We start from the raw sequence: 16,194 nt of genomic DNA, 5'->3' as shown, positions 1-16,194 counted from the left end.
TTTTCAAACGCTAGCCCAGTTTCAAAAAGCCCTGCTTCTGTATTTAGTATACTGCTATTCAAATCTAGATTGTGCTGACAGTAGATTTGCCCCAAAGAGTAAACTAGATAAAATATGCATATGATCAATTTAATATGCAATTAAACATTTTCCCTGAGCAATTAGCATCAAGACAACTAATAATTATCCTGTGCCACGCTGCAAACATTATCTGCATTTATGTAAGCTGACTTTGGTAATAAGTTATGGATAAAAATATGCATATATACAAACATCTGAGTAAACATAATATTGTAGCAATGAAGCATGTGCTTCTCATACTGGAGTTTGTTTAATTTGTGTAAAAACAATGTTTCCCCAAAGAATATAGACGTTGACATGGCCATGGGATCATGGTCTGTGAATTGCACCACAGCTTACCTTGTGGTTATGTGCATTGCCTGCTTCATTCTAGTTGCATTGCAGTAAAAGATAAAATTTGGAGTTGGAAAATGCAATCCCATTTGAACAACTATATATATATTTGACAAAAACCAGGGGATACCATGTCTGGAAGTCTCCTAAGCATATGAAGAAACTGAGATAAAGAAGACATTGTGGAAGTTAGCTATGTGATGAGCAGGATTGTTGAAAGCTAGATACATATAATGCACTTTACCTTTGAGTTAGACTTTGCATAAAGATAACTCAGTTACATTTTCTTGACATCTAAGACATAGGTACACTCAAGAACCCTGGAGGTTATCTAGGCAGGGCATCTGATCCCAGCTGACCAAAGAGATGTTCCATACCATAAAATGTTATGGTCAGTGTATAAAGTGGGAGCAAGAAGGCGGCAGTGGGGTGCACCAACACAGGGTGATGGTGTTTGTCTTGCCAAGTAACCATTACATGTGAAGGGCCCCTGCTCTCCTGGCAATGGCTGAACAGCTGCCTGTCCATGGGCACTGGTGCATCAATTCCTTGGTGTGCTTTGCTTGTGTAGGTGGCTTTTGCTTTGGCTCTTAAACTGTCTTTATCTCAACCCACGAGTTTTCCACTTTTCCTCTTCTGATTCTCTTCCTATCCCCATGTGGGGGTAGTGAGTGAGCAGCTGTGTGGATCTTAGTTGCCAGCTGGGGTTAAACCGTGACACATAGAAATTAATGCGAGATCACAGAAGGGATGCAATTTAAATAAATAAAGTATCGGAGATTGTTGACAGAAACAGTAGCACAGCCTGCACATATCCAAGGGTTGTTTTTAGAGTGACTTCAGTAATTCTGTGTGTCTGTTGAATCTGGACTATAGTTGGAAATGCTCCCTTCTGTAAGTGTAGAGGCTTTATATTCATTCTGTTGAAAATGAAAGCTGAGGACCAGGACACTTAGCTGTATTATTGAGCTTTGCACCTTTCTCTAGATGTTTTCTCTGCTTGCTGGTGGTGCTTTTTCAACAGAAAGTGAAATTTTAATTTCACTCTGTGGATATAAACTACAAATGAAACATGAATGCAGGTTGTCTTATGCGCAGCTAATTAAGTCTAAGTTAATCTAGTATTACTCTTGCAGTTAGATGGCTTTGGGGCATGTGAATCCAGGAGGACAGGAAGGTTTTAAATTTACTCTTTTTGCATAGTTCTAGGTATTTCTGATGGTTACCTTGTATATATATCACAATGCTCTTAGAGAGATATCCTTTCAAAGTACTGGAGGGAGGTGAGCAGATAAAGCCACAGAGCCACTGTGTAGTAAGGAAGTGAGATTTTTACAAAAACAAGGCACACAAACAAACCTGCGTTCTAGAAGTGACAATCTTTGGGGAGGAGAAGTTTCAGTCTGTAGCTTTTCCTCAATACACACCATTTATGCGGTTAGTTGATTTAAAAGTGTAATAAAGTTCATAGCCTGGTCAGTCCTCTCTTTTTGGAACTGCCCTTGTACTGGCCTTGGCTTTGTGCTCTTTGAATGTGTAAGTGCTACATTAAGGTTCATAGCAGGTGTAATTTTTCCACACTTCTGCCTGTCAGGATGTGTTTACCATGATTTGAGGTAGTGTGTATTATTTGCCATGCTTTGTAGGCCTGTAGGACTAATATCGGAACTAATGGATAGTTAGCAAGTTGTTTTAAAAATTCAGAGTTTAGTTTAACTTACAGCTCCTGAAGCATGATTTTCGTTTTCAGATGTGGAAAGCAAACTGTTTTCTATATACACACACACACAGAGAATGGTTGCAGGAAAGGGATTGCAGCTGAAAGTGCACACAGAACCTCGTCTTGTGTGGGACCAAGAGCAGCTGCTTCAGTAGATGAGACAGAAATCAGTTGCTGTTGCTGATAAAGCTTTTGCTTTTCAATTTTAATATTTCAAAAAACACTATTTAGAGATGCTTCTGGCAGTATTTCATGTTCAGAGACTCCTTTTTTTCAAACCATGGTAAAAACAAAAAAGGAAAAAAAAATAGTACAGATAGCCCTCGAAGGTACATTGTGAAAATGCAGGTGTTCTGAGAAAGCCTTTTTCCACCCTTAGGAAGGACAGAAGCAGCTAGCTGGCTGCGACCAGGACAGTGGATCTGTATTAAGGGTCATGGCAGCTTCACTTTTCAGTACAATTTGCCCCTCTCTCCTGGTAACCCTGTAATTACTTACATGCTGTTTCTGTTCATAGGATAACAGAGATCTAATGCTTGGGTACATGCATAAGGATGTGTTTTCCAGCAGGTAGTCAGAGATGTTGAGGTGGTTCTGAAAAGGCAGGGAGAGGCAGTTGCAAATGGGAACAGTTGAGGTTTTTGGTTTGCTAGTAACATTTCATGGGAATGTGTGTGAAACTTTTAATTTCTTTTAATGTGTGCATAACACTTAATGAGATAGCACTTAAGACTGTAATTGTGTGTACACAGCTAATGCCTAACAGTTTTCAGACAATCTGTTTAAAACCTCAGAGTGCTATTGCAATGCAAATAAGAATCTGCTTGCTTTGAGTGGGATTTATCGTTTTGGGTAACTTTGCATACTCAAAAATAAAGTAAAATAAAACTTTACTTTACAGGACCGAATGTGACTTCTTTGAGGGTGGGATGTTAGAACATACTAAATGCTTTAGGAATTTCATGGTAACTATAAATATAATCAAATAAGCATATAAATTCCATAAGCACAAAAAGTACATAGGAAAAAAATTGGTTTGGGCCTTAGTTCTGGGACGAGTTCTGGCAGAAGGTAACAGAAGTCCAGCTGAATTTTACAGAGGATTGATTTTGTGCAGGGGCAAAGCCTGTTAGTTACTTAGAATAGATAGCTGTGAGTCATTAAAATAAACAAAATAATCTACTGGTTGCATAAATGACTTCTAAGTCTTTGCTTAAACATGGACACTGCACTAGTTTGACTAAATGCTAGGACTATATTGTTATTTCAGAATTAGTGATGATATGAAAGGTGATCTTGCTCATGGCAAGGCATTTGGAATTAGATTTTTGTTCTCTCTAACCTAAACCATTCTATGGTTCTTTATTTTTTGTGGACCAGTTAGAATGCAGAATATGTAAAGACTGTAAATAAGGATAATGGGTCCTTAATGTTTCAGAATGTGTAAACTATGTCAAATAGTTAAAATGCTTTGCGGTCTTCTGGGGCCTCTGAGGTGGCTTTTTTCAGTTGGATCAATTACAGAGCACTAATTGAAGGCACTAAACAATTTTTTTTTTTAAGTCTATCTGTAGCACAAACATGGTTTTTATTCTCGTGTTCTTTAATGACTGAAATAATGAAACTATAAACAAAATTTAGTGTACACACACTCATGCGTTTTTAGAGAAAACTGTTTCAAGTGTTATAATAAGTACAATCAATTTTGTTTGGAATAATTTAGAAATTATAGATGTTGTAAAATTGGATTTTGGTGGTGTTTTTTGGTGATACAATATTGTCATACAGTACATGGTTTTAACACTATTTAGAGGATTGATGGACTGCAGTTGTATGTATGATGTTTTGAGGGTTTGATTTGATTATGGCAGTTGAATGTGTGATGCTTAAATAAATACAGTTCAATTTCTACTTGGAAAGTAAAATAAAAACCCAGCCTGTTTAAGGTGCTGAGTTGATGGTCTGTTATTGCTCCATGGTGTGTCTATTTTAATGTTTTAAAAATCCAGTTTCCTGACTGTTTTATGTGGAACTTCAATTTCTGAATGCATGTTGGCATAAGGGATGAATTTTCTGTAAATTTGCTCTTACTGCAATTGGGAATACAGTTATTAGAACAAGACAGTCTAAATTTGAATGTTCAGTTTCTAGTAACCTAGCAAACTATATTGTTTTGCAAATTGTCATTTACCTTATTTGCAGAACTAAAGGGAAGAAAAATTCTTTTCAGCTTATTAGTTCTGTTGAAGCAGTAGTATGTTACTGGGTAAGAGTTATTCAGACCTCCCTTGTGAGACAGAGCAGACACCATACTCCTAAAGCTTTTGTAACACAAATATTAATATTAAACATTAACACCGAAAGTATTACTGGCTCATCTGGTACAAAATACTGCAGTGTTGAATAACTGACTTGAATAGAACTCATTTTGTAAGAGATGAAATGGAATTAACCTTCCTGAAGACAAATCACTGTTTTTCAAAAGATATGTGATGGCTATATTTTAGAAGATAAACTACTGATTAGAAAAATAGATGAATTTCTCTTAGAGTTCCCTTTGATTAAGGTATGATTAAGGTAGGAGGTGCATTGCTGTTTGGATGACATTCTGCTGCTGATAATCAACAGCTGAAAAATTGGACCAGCCCCCCCCCCCCTTCCCCCCCCAACCAAATTAACCCAAACACCCTCAGCTGATGCTAACTGAGGCAGTTGTGAGCCAGAACTAATACTAGCAGTATGAATTCAGCAATTCAGCCTTGCTTCGACTGTGCAAGCTACAGCAAATCGAAATGATGTCTTGTTTGCTGTGCTGACAGAAGTGTGTGTGTGTATTTGTAACTTTCAGTAGTTGAGAGAACAGACCCTGTAATACAGTTATGAATGTAAATGGCTTCAAAGAATATACTGGAGCCTGTAAGCTTCTTGGAAACTTGTATGTGAGGTGATAGGATTTGCAAGCTCTTTGTGATTAGTTTTGGTTTGGGAACATCAGTCTTTGTAGCCCTGAACTGCCAACAACCTTTGTCCTTTATTTTACCTTCAGAAAAAAAAAGGGGGGATGGGGTGGGGTCATGTTTGAAATAGGGAAGTAAATGAATGTTGGCTAATGGCCATGTCTTTTCCTAGAGCAAAAAAAAAAAGATCTTGGGAAGATAGATGAGATTGTGGACCTGGATTTGAATGATATGTGAAGCTTTGTAAATTATTTATCAGCACAAGCCTTTTTGAAATGGCTAAAGCACTGTTACATTGAAGGGAAAGAGAATGGTATGGTTGCCAAGAGGAGATTTTTACTGGATTCTGCTAAAAGAATAATCTGTCTTTTAAAATTATCTGTATTAAGCTTTAAGTAGCAGTTAAGAAATGTCCTCACAATGCTGCAAAATCTGTTTGAATAGCTCTGGACCCTTTTTCTGCTGCTGATTATTAGCATAGTTGATGTATTTTGGGTTTTTTGGTTAGTATCATTTTGCTCCAGTGACATATCTGATGAAAGCAAAATTATGGGTAAGATTTGTTGAATTATATCTGACTGACAAGAATTGTAACTAATAATTTCTTTCTTATTTTATTTATATATGCATTGGTTTATCAAGTGAGAAGTCCTCCAAGTAGTTGGTACAACCCTTTCCACCTCTAGAGCTACAGATCTCGTTCAGTCTCATTCCTTTTCAATCTAATACCAATAGTGCTTCTTTTTTGAAGCATGACCGTTTTTGAAAGCTGTTTTATACAAGTTGCAGTTTCATATTTCGGCTAACCATATAATCCGTAATGGAGACCTCAGTAAGACAAAAGCCTGCAGATGACGTTTATTCCTATTGGCTAAAAGAAGGTTACAGCAGTTCCCATTTGTAGATGATGGGAGAGAACACACATCTCCTTACTTAGAAAAAGTTCAGCTCTGTTTATCTTTTATGTGTATTCTTTGGGGTATACAAGTATGTCAATATTTCAGTAATTGGATTGTGAAGAGTTGAACAGTGAGCAGACCTGCTGAGGACTAAGTTTTCAGAAAAAGTATGGTGCCTTGGGGTATGTTTATATGGAAGTATGTTTATGTGTGCTCCTCTTCTATGGCAGTTGTGTTCTGGAGTTGCAATTGTGTGCAAGAATAGTGTCCCAAGTTCTAATTTTTCCCTTTTTTTGCTAGCACTACTCTTGTATTGGAGACCTATGCAGGGTGGCTTATTGTGAGCCAACTTGAAGTTTATGAAGTATGTTAAGATAAAAACTTTGTAACAAAGTTATTAAAGTGGACATTTGCCTTGCCAATTAGTATGTACTACAGCAAAATACCAAGTAAAAGCCTTGGAGACTGGTGGGTTTTGATTTGGAGTTTTTTTGTTAGCTAACTGTCTGTTTATTTTTAAATCTAGCCACGAGCTGATCCCATCCCAATATGTAGCTTTTGCTTGGGAACGAAAGAATCAAATCGTGAAAAAAAACCAGAAGAGCTCTTGTCTTGTGCAGATTGTGGCAGCAGTGGTAAGTTGGCTGAATTTACGAATACTAGGAATGTTTATATTTTCGTATGTATTTTAAAAAATACTTTAAACTTGTGAACCTTATCTTCTCTTTGAACAAACATAGATCAAGAACTGAAACCGGGGGGACAGAAGAATTTGTTGTTTTTCTTGGTTTGCTTGTTTTGTTTTTGTTGGTTTTTTTAAAAATAGAATTTTGTCATCTTTAGGATAATTACAAGTGAGAGGTATGAATTCATCTTTACGTCGAAGTATAGATCTGCTGCGTAAATTAAGAGGGGGAAACTGCACTTTTACAATACAAGAATTCAGTTGTTTGGGATCTATGTTGGCTCTGAAAACTCAGTTTTGCATTGTGACATCAAATGATGGTCAAGAATTTTGCTTGCACAGATTTGCAACATTTCAGAAGCTGGGGAATAATCATAGTAATAAAGACTGTAGCAGTCTTTGCTGCTGCACATCTTGTGTATCCAGTTCATTTTTTAAATAAAATTTTAGTATTACTCAAGAGGGAATTTGAATAATATTTTAAGTAACATACCACGTGAGGTGGGCTGCTGGTTGGTTACTTGTCAGGCACAATATAATGACACTGCTGATTGCATGTACCTCACTCCTGTGTGCTGCAGCAGCTCTTGCAGACTTTGGCTGTTCCTAATGCAGGTGTTTCTCTTCTCTGTGGTGACCAGTGCTGGGGCATGAGGCAACAGCCTGAACTTGTTTCAGGGCAGGTTTGGAAAAAACTTCTCCCAGAAGGTGGTTGTGCACTAAAATAGGCTCCCCAGGGCATCAAGGCTGACAAAGCTCAAGAAGCATTTGGACAATGCTCTCGAGGCATATGGTGTGACTCTTGGGGATGCCCTGTGAAGGGCCAGGAGTTGGTCTTGATGGTCCTTGCAACTCCCTTCCAGCTTGATATTCTGTGATTCTGTGCATCTGGAGTCCATGAGTATCATCATTTTGCTATGCTGATGGTAGCTATGGCAGTTCTCAGGTCAGGCTACATCAGGACTTGAGTAAAAATAAAAATACTGTGGATAAAAACATGTTTTCAGTTAATCAGGATATGTTATTGATTGTCTCCTTCTCAATTGTCACCCTGATAGTAGCTTTGTATTTTATCCAGTGTATTTTTTAGTATATTTTAGCCAGTTATTATACTGTGAAATAAGAAAATTACTTTTTTAACCCAGTATGCAACAGCAAACCTTATAAATTTAAATTGTCTTCTTTTAGTGGTTTAAAGGTTACGGGTCTCCTCTGTTTTCAAATCTGTTTTGTGATATTTACAAAATTAATACTTGGTTAGACTTTGGTGCACAGAGTTTACGTTTATCAACTGAGCTTAGGTATCAGCTACTCATCTATTGTGTAATAATTCCCTGGTGAGTCTTAAGACACTTTAGAACTGGAAGTCCTGACTTTCATGGATCAGCTTCTATTTGAATTAACACCGATACATTCTCTCTGCCTCATTAGGACTAAATTATCTTTAATTAGTTCTTCAGATGTATTAGATATAAGGCATGAAATGGTGAGACTGCCAGTCAGTTTGCTGGATGGTTAAACTTTAGCTACTGATGCCTAACTAAAATAAAAACCAATTTCAGTACAATTTATAAATAACAAAACTTCACTCAAGTGGAGTTTTATTGTAATTGGATTTGTAATTTTGCACATTGCAGTGTATCTCAAAGCTGGTCTTGCTGTCTAACAAATAGAAAAGAATTGCATGTTGTGCATAGCAAGCAAATTGTTCAGTTGATCAGAGATTAAATTGCAGTGCCCACTGCTGGCATGCCTGTTTTCCCTTTTTGTTTTTGTGTCAAGTCACTTTTGTATTTTCAGGTAGTGCTTCTGCATTCTGAAAGCAGAAACTAGCTGGATAGCCAGGTGCACATTTTTTTGGTATTTGGAAAGAGAAATATTTGGTATTCGAAATGAAGTGCACTGCTATGTCAGTTGGCACAGAGGGTTTTCTCAAGAAGTAAGATGAGGGATGTCAGATGTGAGAAAACAAATCCCATTACAGAAGCAGACATAGTTCCTCTTGGTTTTGGTTGGGTTTTGTAGTTTGTTTTTTTCTTCTCTCCTTTTTCCCTGTCTCTTGATTTTGAAAAATCAATACACTTGAGAGCTGGAATCGAACGCTTCTATTTTTTCCAAACAAGATGTGCAGAAGCAATTAAAGATTAATGCTGCTGACAGATTTTTATAAGGGTTTGAAGTTGTAGAATGAGGAGGGAAAAAAATTGAGTGACTGGAGAATTATAATAAATGTTTTTTAAAGGGGGCAAAAATAGCAAAAAGTAGAATACCTATGGGTATTCTCCTTTCAAATTGGATGTTATCCTGAGGAGGCAAGAGGGTTACTGATCAAAGAAGGGTAGAGAAGGCTGGAGAGCAGAGCAGCAGAGACACTGGACTCAGGTCAGAAGGAATAGGGACAGAAAATATTTAGAAAGAACCGGGTAGAGATCGCTTTCTAAATGAGATTTAGGGTATGCTTTAGTAATAATGGCATATAGAAATTATCTTAATTATTGCTGTCTGTATAAGGATATTGGGTTAGTTGGTTAAAATGAACTGCTAAGAAACCTATAGGTAGAAAAAACTGGTACATCCCCAAGACAGGTGCACTGACCATCTCTGCTCATAGCTGAAGTCTCCCTAAATAATAATAACACTTTCTACCTAAAAGATTATCGGACACAAGGGGTTTGGGATTTTTTGTGAATTATCTACACGGTAGTTCCCAGCATTTGTGTTTAAGTTAAAAATAACTGGAGGTATTGGCAGAACTAATTTTGCACTGTGTTTAATTGTAGTCAGTGATCTAATGCTTGTTCTTTTAAAATACTAGCTTTTTCATCAAATCCTTTAATGAATAGAAAAGGCTCAGCTTTGTGGGGAAGACACAAAAGTGGACAGGTTTAAGAAATTGCCTTCAATCACAAAGGAATGAGATGCTCACTTTTGACTTCTAGTCTCACCTATTTCTGCCTGTCAGTGTATCACACTTAATTTGTTCAAGCAGTGGTTACCAGCCAGTGAGAATGGATGTTCCATATGTTTATACGTCACAGTTATTTACATAAAACAAAAATAAAATCAACAGTTTGAACTGCAACTTACTTGCTCCTTGAAATAAATCACTTCTATGCAGGGTAGATAACTGGAGTTCAATACATTTACATGGAGGTGATTGATTTATGACTACGCTTTAATGTGTTAATAGGGTTGTTAAGTCATAGTTGATAAAATAAATCTTTATGTGATACTGATTACTAATATCAGCCTCTCTAGGGGGTTTCATTGAATGAACAGTGTCTCATTGAACTCATCTCTGCTGTTGTTGTATATTTGTCACATTCTTAAAAGTGCATACTCACTTTCACCCCAAAAATGTTGGTATATCTTAAACTGTATGCAAAGAAACAAATGGTTATACTTTTTCAATATTTTTCTGAAACTACTCTTTGAATTTATTATTGCTTGCTCCTTCCTAATAAGTTATATCTCTGCATTTTATTTTGAGGAAAATGCACAATCAAGTTGTCTTTCAAAGTTTAACAATAAAGTGGTTTAACCCTTGGATAATAGAATAAAAGGAAGTAAAAGCTGAAATTGTCACTTATTCAGGTGGTTTTTGCATTTCATCAGTCTTTGCCATTCGTGCCTCAGTCCATGAGACAAAAATAGCAAATGCTCATAGATTAGATTGTATTTTTATTTGTGGTGTTTTAGGTCAGTCCTGGACTGATGGAGAAAGTCTGAATCACTGTAACTACAGCATTACCTAGAAGAAAGCACTCATTCCAACTCTGACAGTGAGAAGAAAGCACCTTTGATGCATGCCACGTCGCTGCAGCCATCTATAAGTGCAGCATGGCATCAGGGATTCTTCTCTCTCTGACAACTTCTGTGTTCATGTTCATGATAGATAATCTCTGAATATAATACTATCATAAAGTGTTTCCCTGGGAAGGCTTATCCCTTCCTATATAGCAGTGCTTTTATCTTTTCTGGATTAGGGCTATGCTCCGAGGTTGAAGACATGAAAAAATCTCTGCCAGTATTGCCTCAGGTTGGATGTGTTCAGTTGCCTGGTATCTGCTGTTAATTGGAAAAGTCCTGTAGGCCTACAAGACTACTGTGAAAAGAGGGTGATCCTGTTGAGGAATTTTTGTGTTTTCTGGGAGGTGGTTGTTCAGTATGCCACACCCATCCCCTCAATTTTAAACCTTGTATTGCAATATGTTTCCATATGCCAATTGCCTGATTAATTTTTTTTCTCTTTTTATTACTCTGAAATTGTTCTTTGTGTATAATTAAGTAATTATTTGAAATAAAAAATGCATATTGTTTGGCTCTTCAGTTTCTCTGGTAGATACTTAGTATAGTTAAAAAAATAGCTAATGCAATTTTATCTGAAGATTTCCTCTCTTTATTTTGCACTGCTATGAAAGGGAAATATGGTGAAGTTTATAAATACACTTTCTTCAGAACCAGTGACAGTTTAATATGCTATGGAAATGACCTAGTGAAAATAAAAAGTTCAGTTTTAGGTGCTTATGTAGATCATTCACTGGTGTCAGTTACAGTAAAAGTCAGTTTTCTACCTGTCTTCATGAATGGGTTTAATGACAATTATTCTGTATATTTGTTTGAAGTAGATGAGCTAAATAATTTGTGGAAGAATTCTGAAAGCAGATGGTACTTGCAGCATTCTGGTGGTGCTGGCTACATCCTGCTGAACTTCAGAATCAATCTAACCAATCTTAAATTTCAGCCTCTCAATAACATTTTGGTATTTTTTAGGACATCCATCATGTTTGAAATTCTGTCCTGAGTTAACAACAAATGTGAAGGCGTTGAGGTGGCAGTGTATTGAATGCAAGACATGCAGTGCATGTAGGATCCAAGGCAAAAATGCAGTAAGTTAGACTTGCTCAGTGTTACTTGACTTCTCTTTGTTTATAGTAGCTTTATAATTAGCACATGTCCAAATGCAAGTAACTGATGTACAACTTCAAGCAATGCTGTATTAAGTCTTTTTTTTCCTTTTTCCTTTTCTCCACCCCCTCATTCTTGCCCCCCAGGATAACATGCTTTTTTGTGACTCCTGTGACAGAGGGTTCCACATGGAGTGCTGTGACCCGCCGCTATCCCGAATGCCAAAAGGTGATCGAAAAAATCCTTTCCATAAAAGTACTTCCATTTGCAGTCTTTTTTAAGTGACCAAAACCTGTTGAGCATGCTATTTTTATTTTTCTTTTCAATGATAAATAGTACAATTTCATTCATATCCAAGGAAAATTTACTTGTCATTATATGAGGGTTTTTTTCCCTCAGGAATATAATAAAGGTCTACATATAGTTCACCAGATATATTCACTGTGTAATGAGTTGTTTCCCCATTTATTGAAGGTGAAATTTTAGAAAGGCCATTTAAATGTTTGGAGTATATACACTGATTAAAATTCTTGGAACATGTAGAAGAGACTGCCTTTTTTAGGAGGAATTGGAAAAACAGGCAAACAAAACAAAATGCATGTGCCTTCAGGTTCTCTAATCTCTAGATTTCTTACCTACAGCACCTCTCACTTTTGCTCTTACATCTTTATGGTTTTCCCTATTTTATCTTAAAGTTGCATTAAAGACTTTCTTCAGTTCTTCCCCTCCTAGTCCCCAGCCTTATCTACAATAAATGTTGGGCTATCTAATGTTAAAAGGATGCTAAATTCAAGTTGTGTATTAAAACACATATACCATGAGTGTGAAGTAGTATATTTAGCATGCTCTACCCTAGTGGCTTTGTAACACACATGTAAATTTGTTACCCTGTCTTAATTCTGTCTGGATAAAGATCTAGGTAATATAAGGAGGGACGAGCTGGAACAGAAAATTTTCTAGGAACCTAATTGCTCATAATTTTTTCTGTGATTCTTGTTGCCTCTTGTATCCCTCTTTCCATGAGTACTTTGCTTTTCAAAATTTCAGAGTATAGATAGAGGTGGATCACATTTTTTGTCCACTTTCCTTTGCCTATGTCCTGTTCAAGAGATGATTTGCTGACTTTGTATATACTTGGTATGGATCTTGGTACACACCTGTGTACAACTAAACTCTTTTTCCTTTATACAGGGATGTGGATTTGCCAGGTCTGTAGACCAAAGAAGAAAGGGAGAAAGCTGCTTCATGAGAAGGCTGCGCAAATAAGGAGACGATATGCAAAACCTATTGGACGACCGAAAAATAAATTAAAGCAACGAATGTTGTAAGTTTCTCTTGGTTTTTATTTCTTTAGATGTTTCTGAGAATGTAGTCAGATTAGAGTTTGATGTAGGTTTCAGCACTGTTTTTAACTCTGTTTCAGATTGGGGAAAACATAACAAGTGATTTTGTACGTGCCTTTCAGCCCAGTGTTCAATAACTTCTAAATTATCGTAGGTGCTTTTGGTGTCATGTCAGGTGGTGATAAAAAAATTACTGTAACTTAATTTTTCAGATCCCACACATTTTTTTTGTACCTCTAACAGATGCAGATAAACTTCTATATAACAACATGTGTCACAGCTATCTTTTAAGTATAGCTTCAAATAATTATAGTACCTACAGAATACAAAGTGGATAATATCAAGCTAGTTATATACAACTTCACGGGACAGTTCTGCTCAAAGAGTGTTTGAAAACTATATAAAAATTACCGTATTGGTTAATATCAGTCCATCAAACCTGTTCCAAGAAGCAAACTATACAAGTAACATAGAAGTTCTGGTATCAGTGGTACTCTGGAAAAGATTATTACTTGAATTCTGCTGTTAACCTGCCACCATTTACTTGGAAAAGAGATTGCAATTCCTCTTGCTTCTCCAGGACTGTGTTTATCGAAAACAAGAGTGTGCTGTTATTTTCTTTTAGCATCTGTCTTCCCAGGAAACACTGTAGTTGGACATTCTAAGTCTTGGTTAGAGGATTGTTTAAGTAGCATTGAAATAATGAGTTGTCATTACATTGAGTGTTAAATAGGAACAAATTCTCTGTCAGCTACAGTAGCATGTTGTCCTCCATCACATGTTCCTATCCACGTACACTTTTTTGCCCCCATTTAAGTATTATTTAACTGTTTGGCTATGTCAACTGAGCAGCTAAAAATCTTTCTGATTCTACCAACTACTCATTCTGTAATTATTTTCTGCAGTCTAAAAGCCTGTCTTGTATTATTCAGAGTTGCATGGGAGCTGCTGTAAAAGTTTGCATTTTGCAAAACAAGGATTTTTGAAGCCAATGAAGCCCACATGTGAAAATAGAAGGAAAAGTACTTGCAGTATAATGCACTAGTCAAGTTGATTTACTTGATGCTGTGCATCTTGCTGTGTTCTCTTTTGCCTTTCTCCCTGCCAGGATCTTTCATCTTGTCTTTTTGTTTCTTGTCCTATAGTTCAGTGTATGTTGCTCTAGTAAAGTAGTTCAGGACAGGACTAAAGTATGACACTACATGAAAGTAAAAGATGTAGTTGTACTGGCTGGTGAGACCATGCTGTTAGACTGGGTGAAACACTGTACTTCTCCATTCTCCTCCTGAGTAAATAGCTTAGGAATCTGAAGGTCATTGAGATTGCTATATATCATTGTGTGTGCATAATAAAAATATTCCCTATATCTCTAGCTATGCCTTGGGCTTTAGTTGTACCTCTGGTTTTATTATTTACCCTTTGAAAACACATAAACCTTCAGTTGGAGGTTAGGGCTCTCTTGTGGTTCAGGAGTGATACTCCCCAGCTTAGTCTACTGCTGAGACTCCCTGCTTTCTTAGTTCTCCCTCCTCCTGCCAGTGTCTGGAGAGGAGAATTGAAGGCACAAAAAGTAAAGATCCAGGCTGAGATAAGAACAATTTAATGGAAACAGGAGTGAGAAAAGAAAGCAAACAGTAACAGCTACAGTACCAATAACAAAGTGTACAAGACAGGCAAAACAATTCACATGTGATTATTTGACATGGTGTTACCCAGCTGCTCCCTGCTTACCCCACTGCAAAGAACCCCTTCTCCCTGGAAGAGAGTCCCTTTCCCTGCCCTTGAGGTGGTACAGAATAACCACTGGTCCTGGACATGTTCCCCTTGGCTACTGCAAAAATTAACCCTGCCCTGAGCAGAACCAGGACCGGTTCTAATCAGTCCTGCCATCTTTGTTCTCTGCAGACATGGATGTTTGGGTTCCCAAAGGGTGGATTTAGCAGCAGTGTACCCCCGGACACTAATTCTGCTTCTCCTCCTTCCTAATGCATGTAATAGAAAGGTTGGAATGTTATGAGGGTTTTCCTGTTATCTTTTGCTTTTGAGATGTTGAGCTGCAACTTTTATAGTGAACGTCATGCTAAAGGCTGCAGAAGTTCTCTTAGTATTATATGAAGATTATAAACATTTTCAGAAAGGTTTTCTTTGTAACATATGAGCTGCATGAGCATGTTAAAGGAGTGCTTGGGAAGCACTTCGTAAAATAAATATTTGCAAAACTGCCAACACATTTCTATTACTTCAGTGTCTCAAATATAAAACCAAAGTAATCTTGCTTTGGAAAATTAGTGGTTAGAATAAGAGAAGAGACTCTTCGGCATGAAATTCTAAATAAAAGTGATTGTGGAGTATGGAAGACAATGTCAAACATAAAGTGTGTAGTCACGTGAAATACAGGACGTTTAGCCAATGCCATTTAGTCCTTGTATAGTACAGAGTTTTTCCAGTGGTACTGGAATAATTTTTTGCCTGTTGACCATCTGTAGGAAGCCCTTCACAGGCAAATTACTGAGTAAGTTTAACTTAAACCAGGTGTGTGCTGGCCTCTGGCACTGCTGGTGGTTACGACATCTGGCACTGAGAACAGGTCTTGGGATAGACTTATGCATGTGACACCAAAGGATTCAAAAGATTTAGAAGTTCTTGGGTTTGCTGCCTCCTCTTAGGAACTAACCAAATTTAAGGATGTGTGGGTGGAAGAGGGTCTGGTTCTTAAGCTGGTGGTCCCTTGGAGGTCAGTAACCAGATGGTAGCCCTCGGCTGTGGAATCCCTAATTAGACGTAACCTACTGCAATTAATTACTTCAGTATCTCAATTAAGAGGGTAGAAATCTGTGGAAGAAAACTTTCTGCTGCAAAGTAAATAGGCTAACTTCAAAGAGTAGGATGGAAAAGGGAATGAAAGAAAGCATGTGATACAACTGTGTAGCTTTGTTTGGCTTTGTAATTTGATTGTATGTCCTGATAACTATTTCTTTTACTGCAGATATTTTCAGAAATTCTATTTCTGTATGCTAAAATTTACTACTCTGCAGTGTATTTCCTCTCTTCAGTTCTTAGCAGCTAGTTAAACCTGTAATTCTGTTCTCACAAATGTTTACTTTTAGTATGTTCTTTTTCTTCCTAGCATTTAAATAAGATTCACCGCTCTGTTTTTACCTAACACCTTCTGTGTTAGGCCTAATTAGTTCATGGCTTTTCTGCAAATGCACCTTGGTTAGTCTTACTCTTTCCTTTGCTATTTTTTTTTGGCTATTTTTAGAATTTC

General features: G+C 37.1%; 1 protein-coding gene across 9 annotated transcripts in view; it reads left to right on the top strand.

Annotated features, from left to right (window-relative positions):
- KAT6B (lysine acetyltransferase 6B) overlaps positions 1 to 16,194 on the top strand; it is a 100,708-nt gene that overhangs the window by 42,216 nt on the left and 42,298 nt on the right. For all 9 annotated transcript variants that reach the window (XM_050976432.1, XM_050976430.1, XM_018910947.3 and 6 more), the window contains 4 exons: positions 6,517 to 6,625; positions 11,449 to 11,564; positions 11,730 to 11,811; positions 12,775 to 12,907. In XM_050976432.1, the coding sequence (XP_050832389.1) occupies positions 6,517 to 6,625; positions 11,449 to 11,564; positions 11,730 to 11,811; positions 12,775 to 12,907 (440 nt within the window). The remainder of the gene's footprint in view (positions 1 to 6,516; positions 6,626 to 11,448; positions 11,565 to 11,729; positions 11,812 to 12,774; positions 12,908 to 16,194) is intronic.

The sequence above is a fragment of the Serinus canaria genome, chromosome 6, assembly GCF_022539315.1.
Source record: "Serinus canaria isolate serCan28SL12 chromosome 6, serCan2020, whole genome shotgun sequence".
NCBI lineage: Eukaryota > Metazoa > Chordata > Aves > Passeriformes > Fringillidae > Serinus > Serinus canaria.
This window is presented reverse-complemented; position numbering and strand designations above follow the sequence as displayed.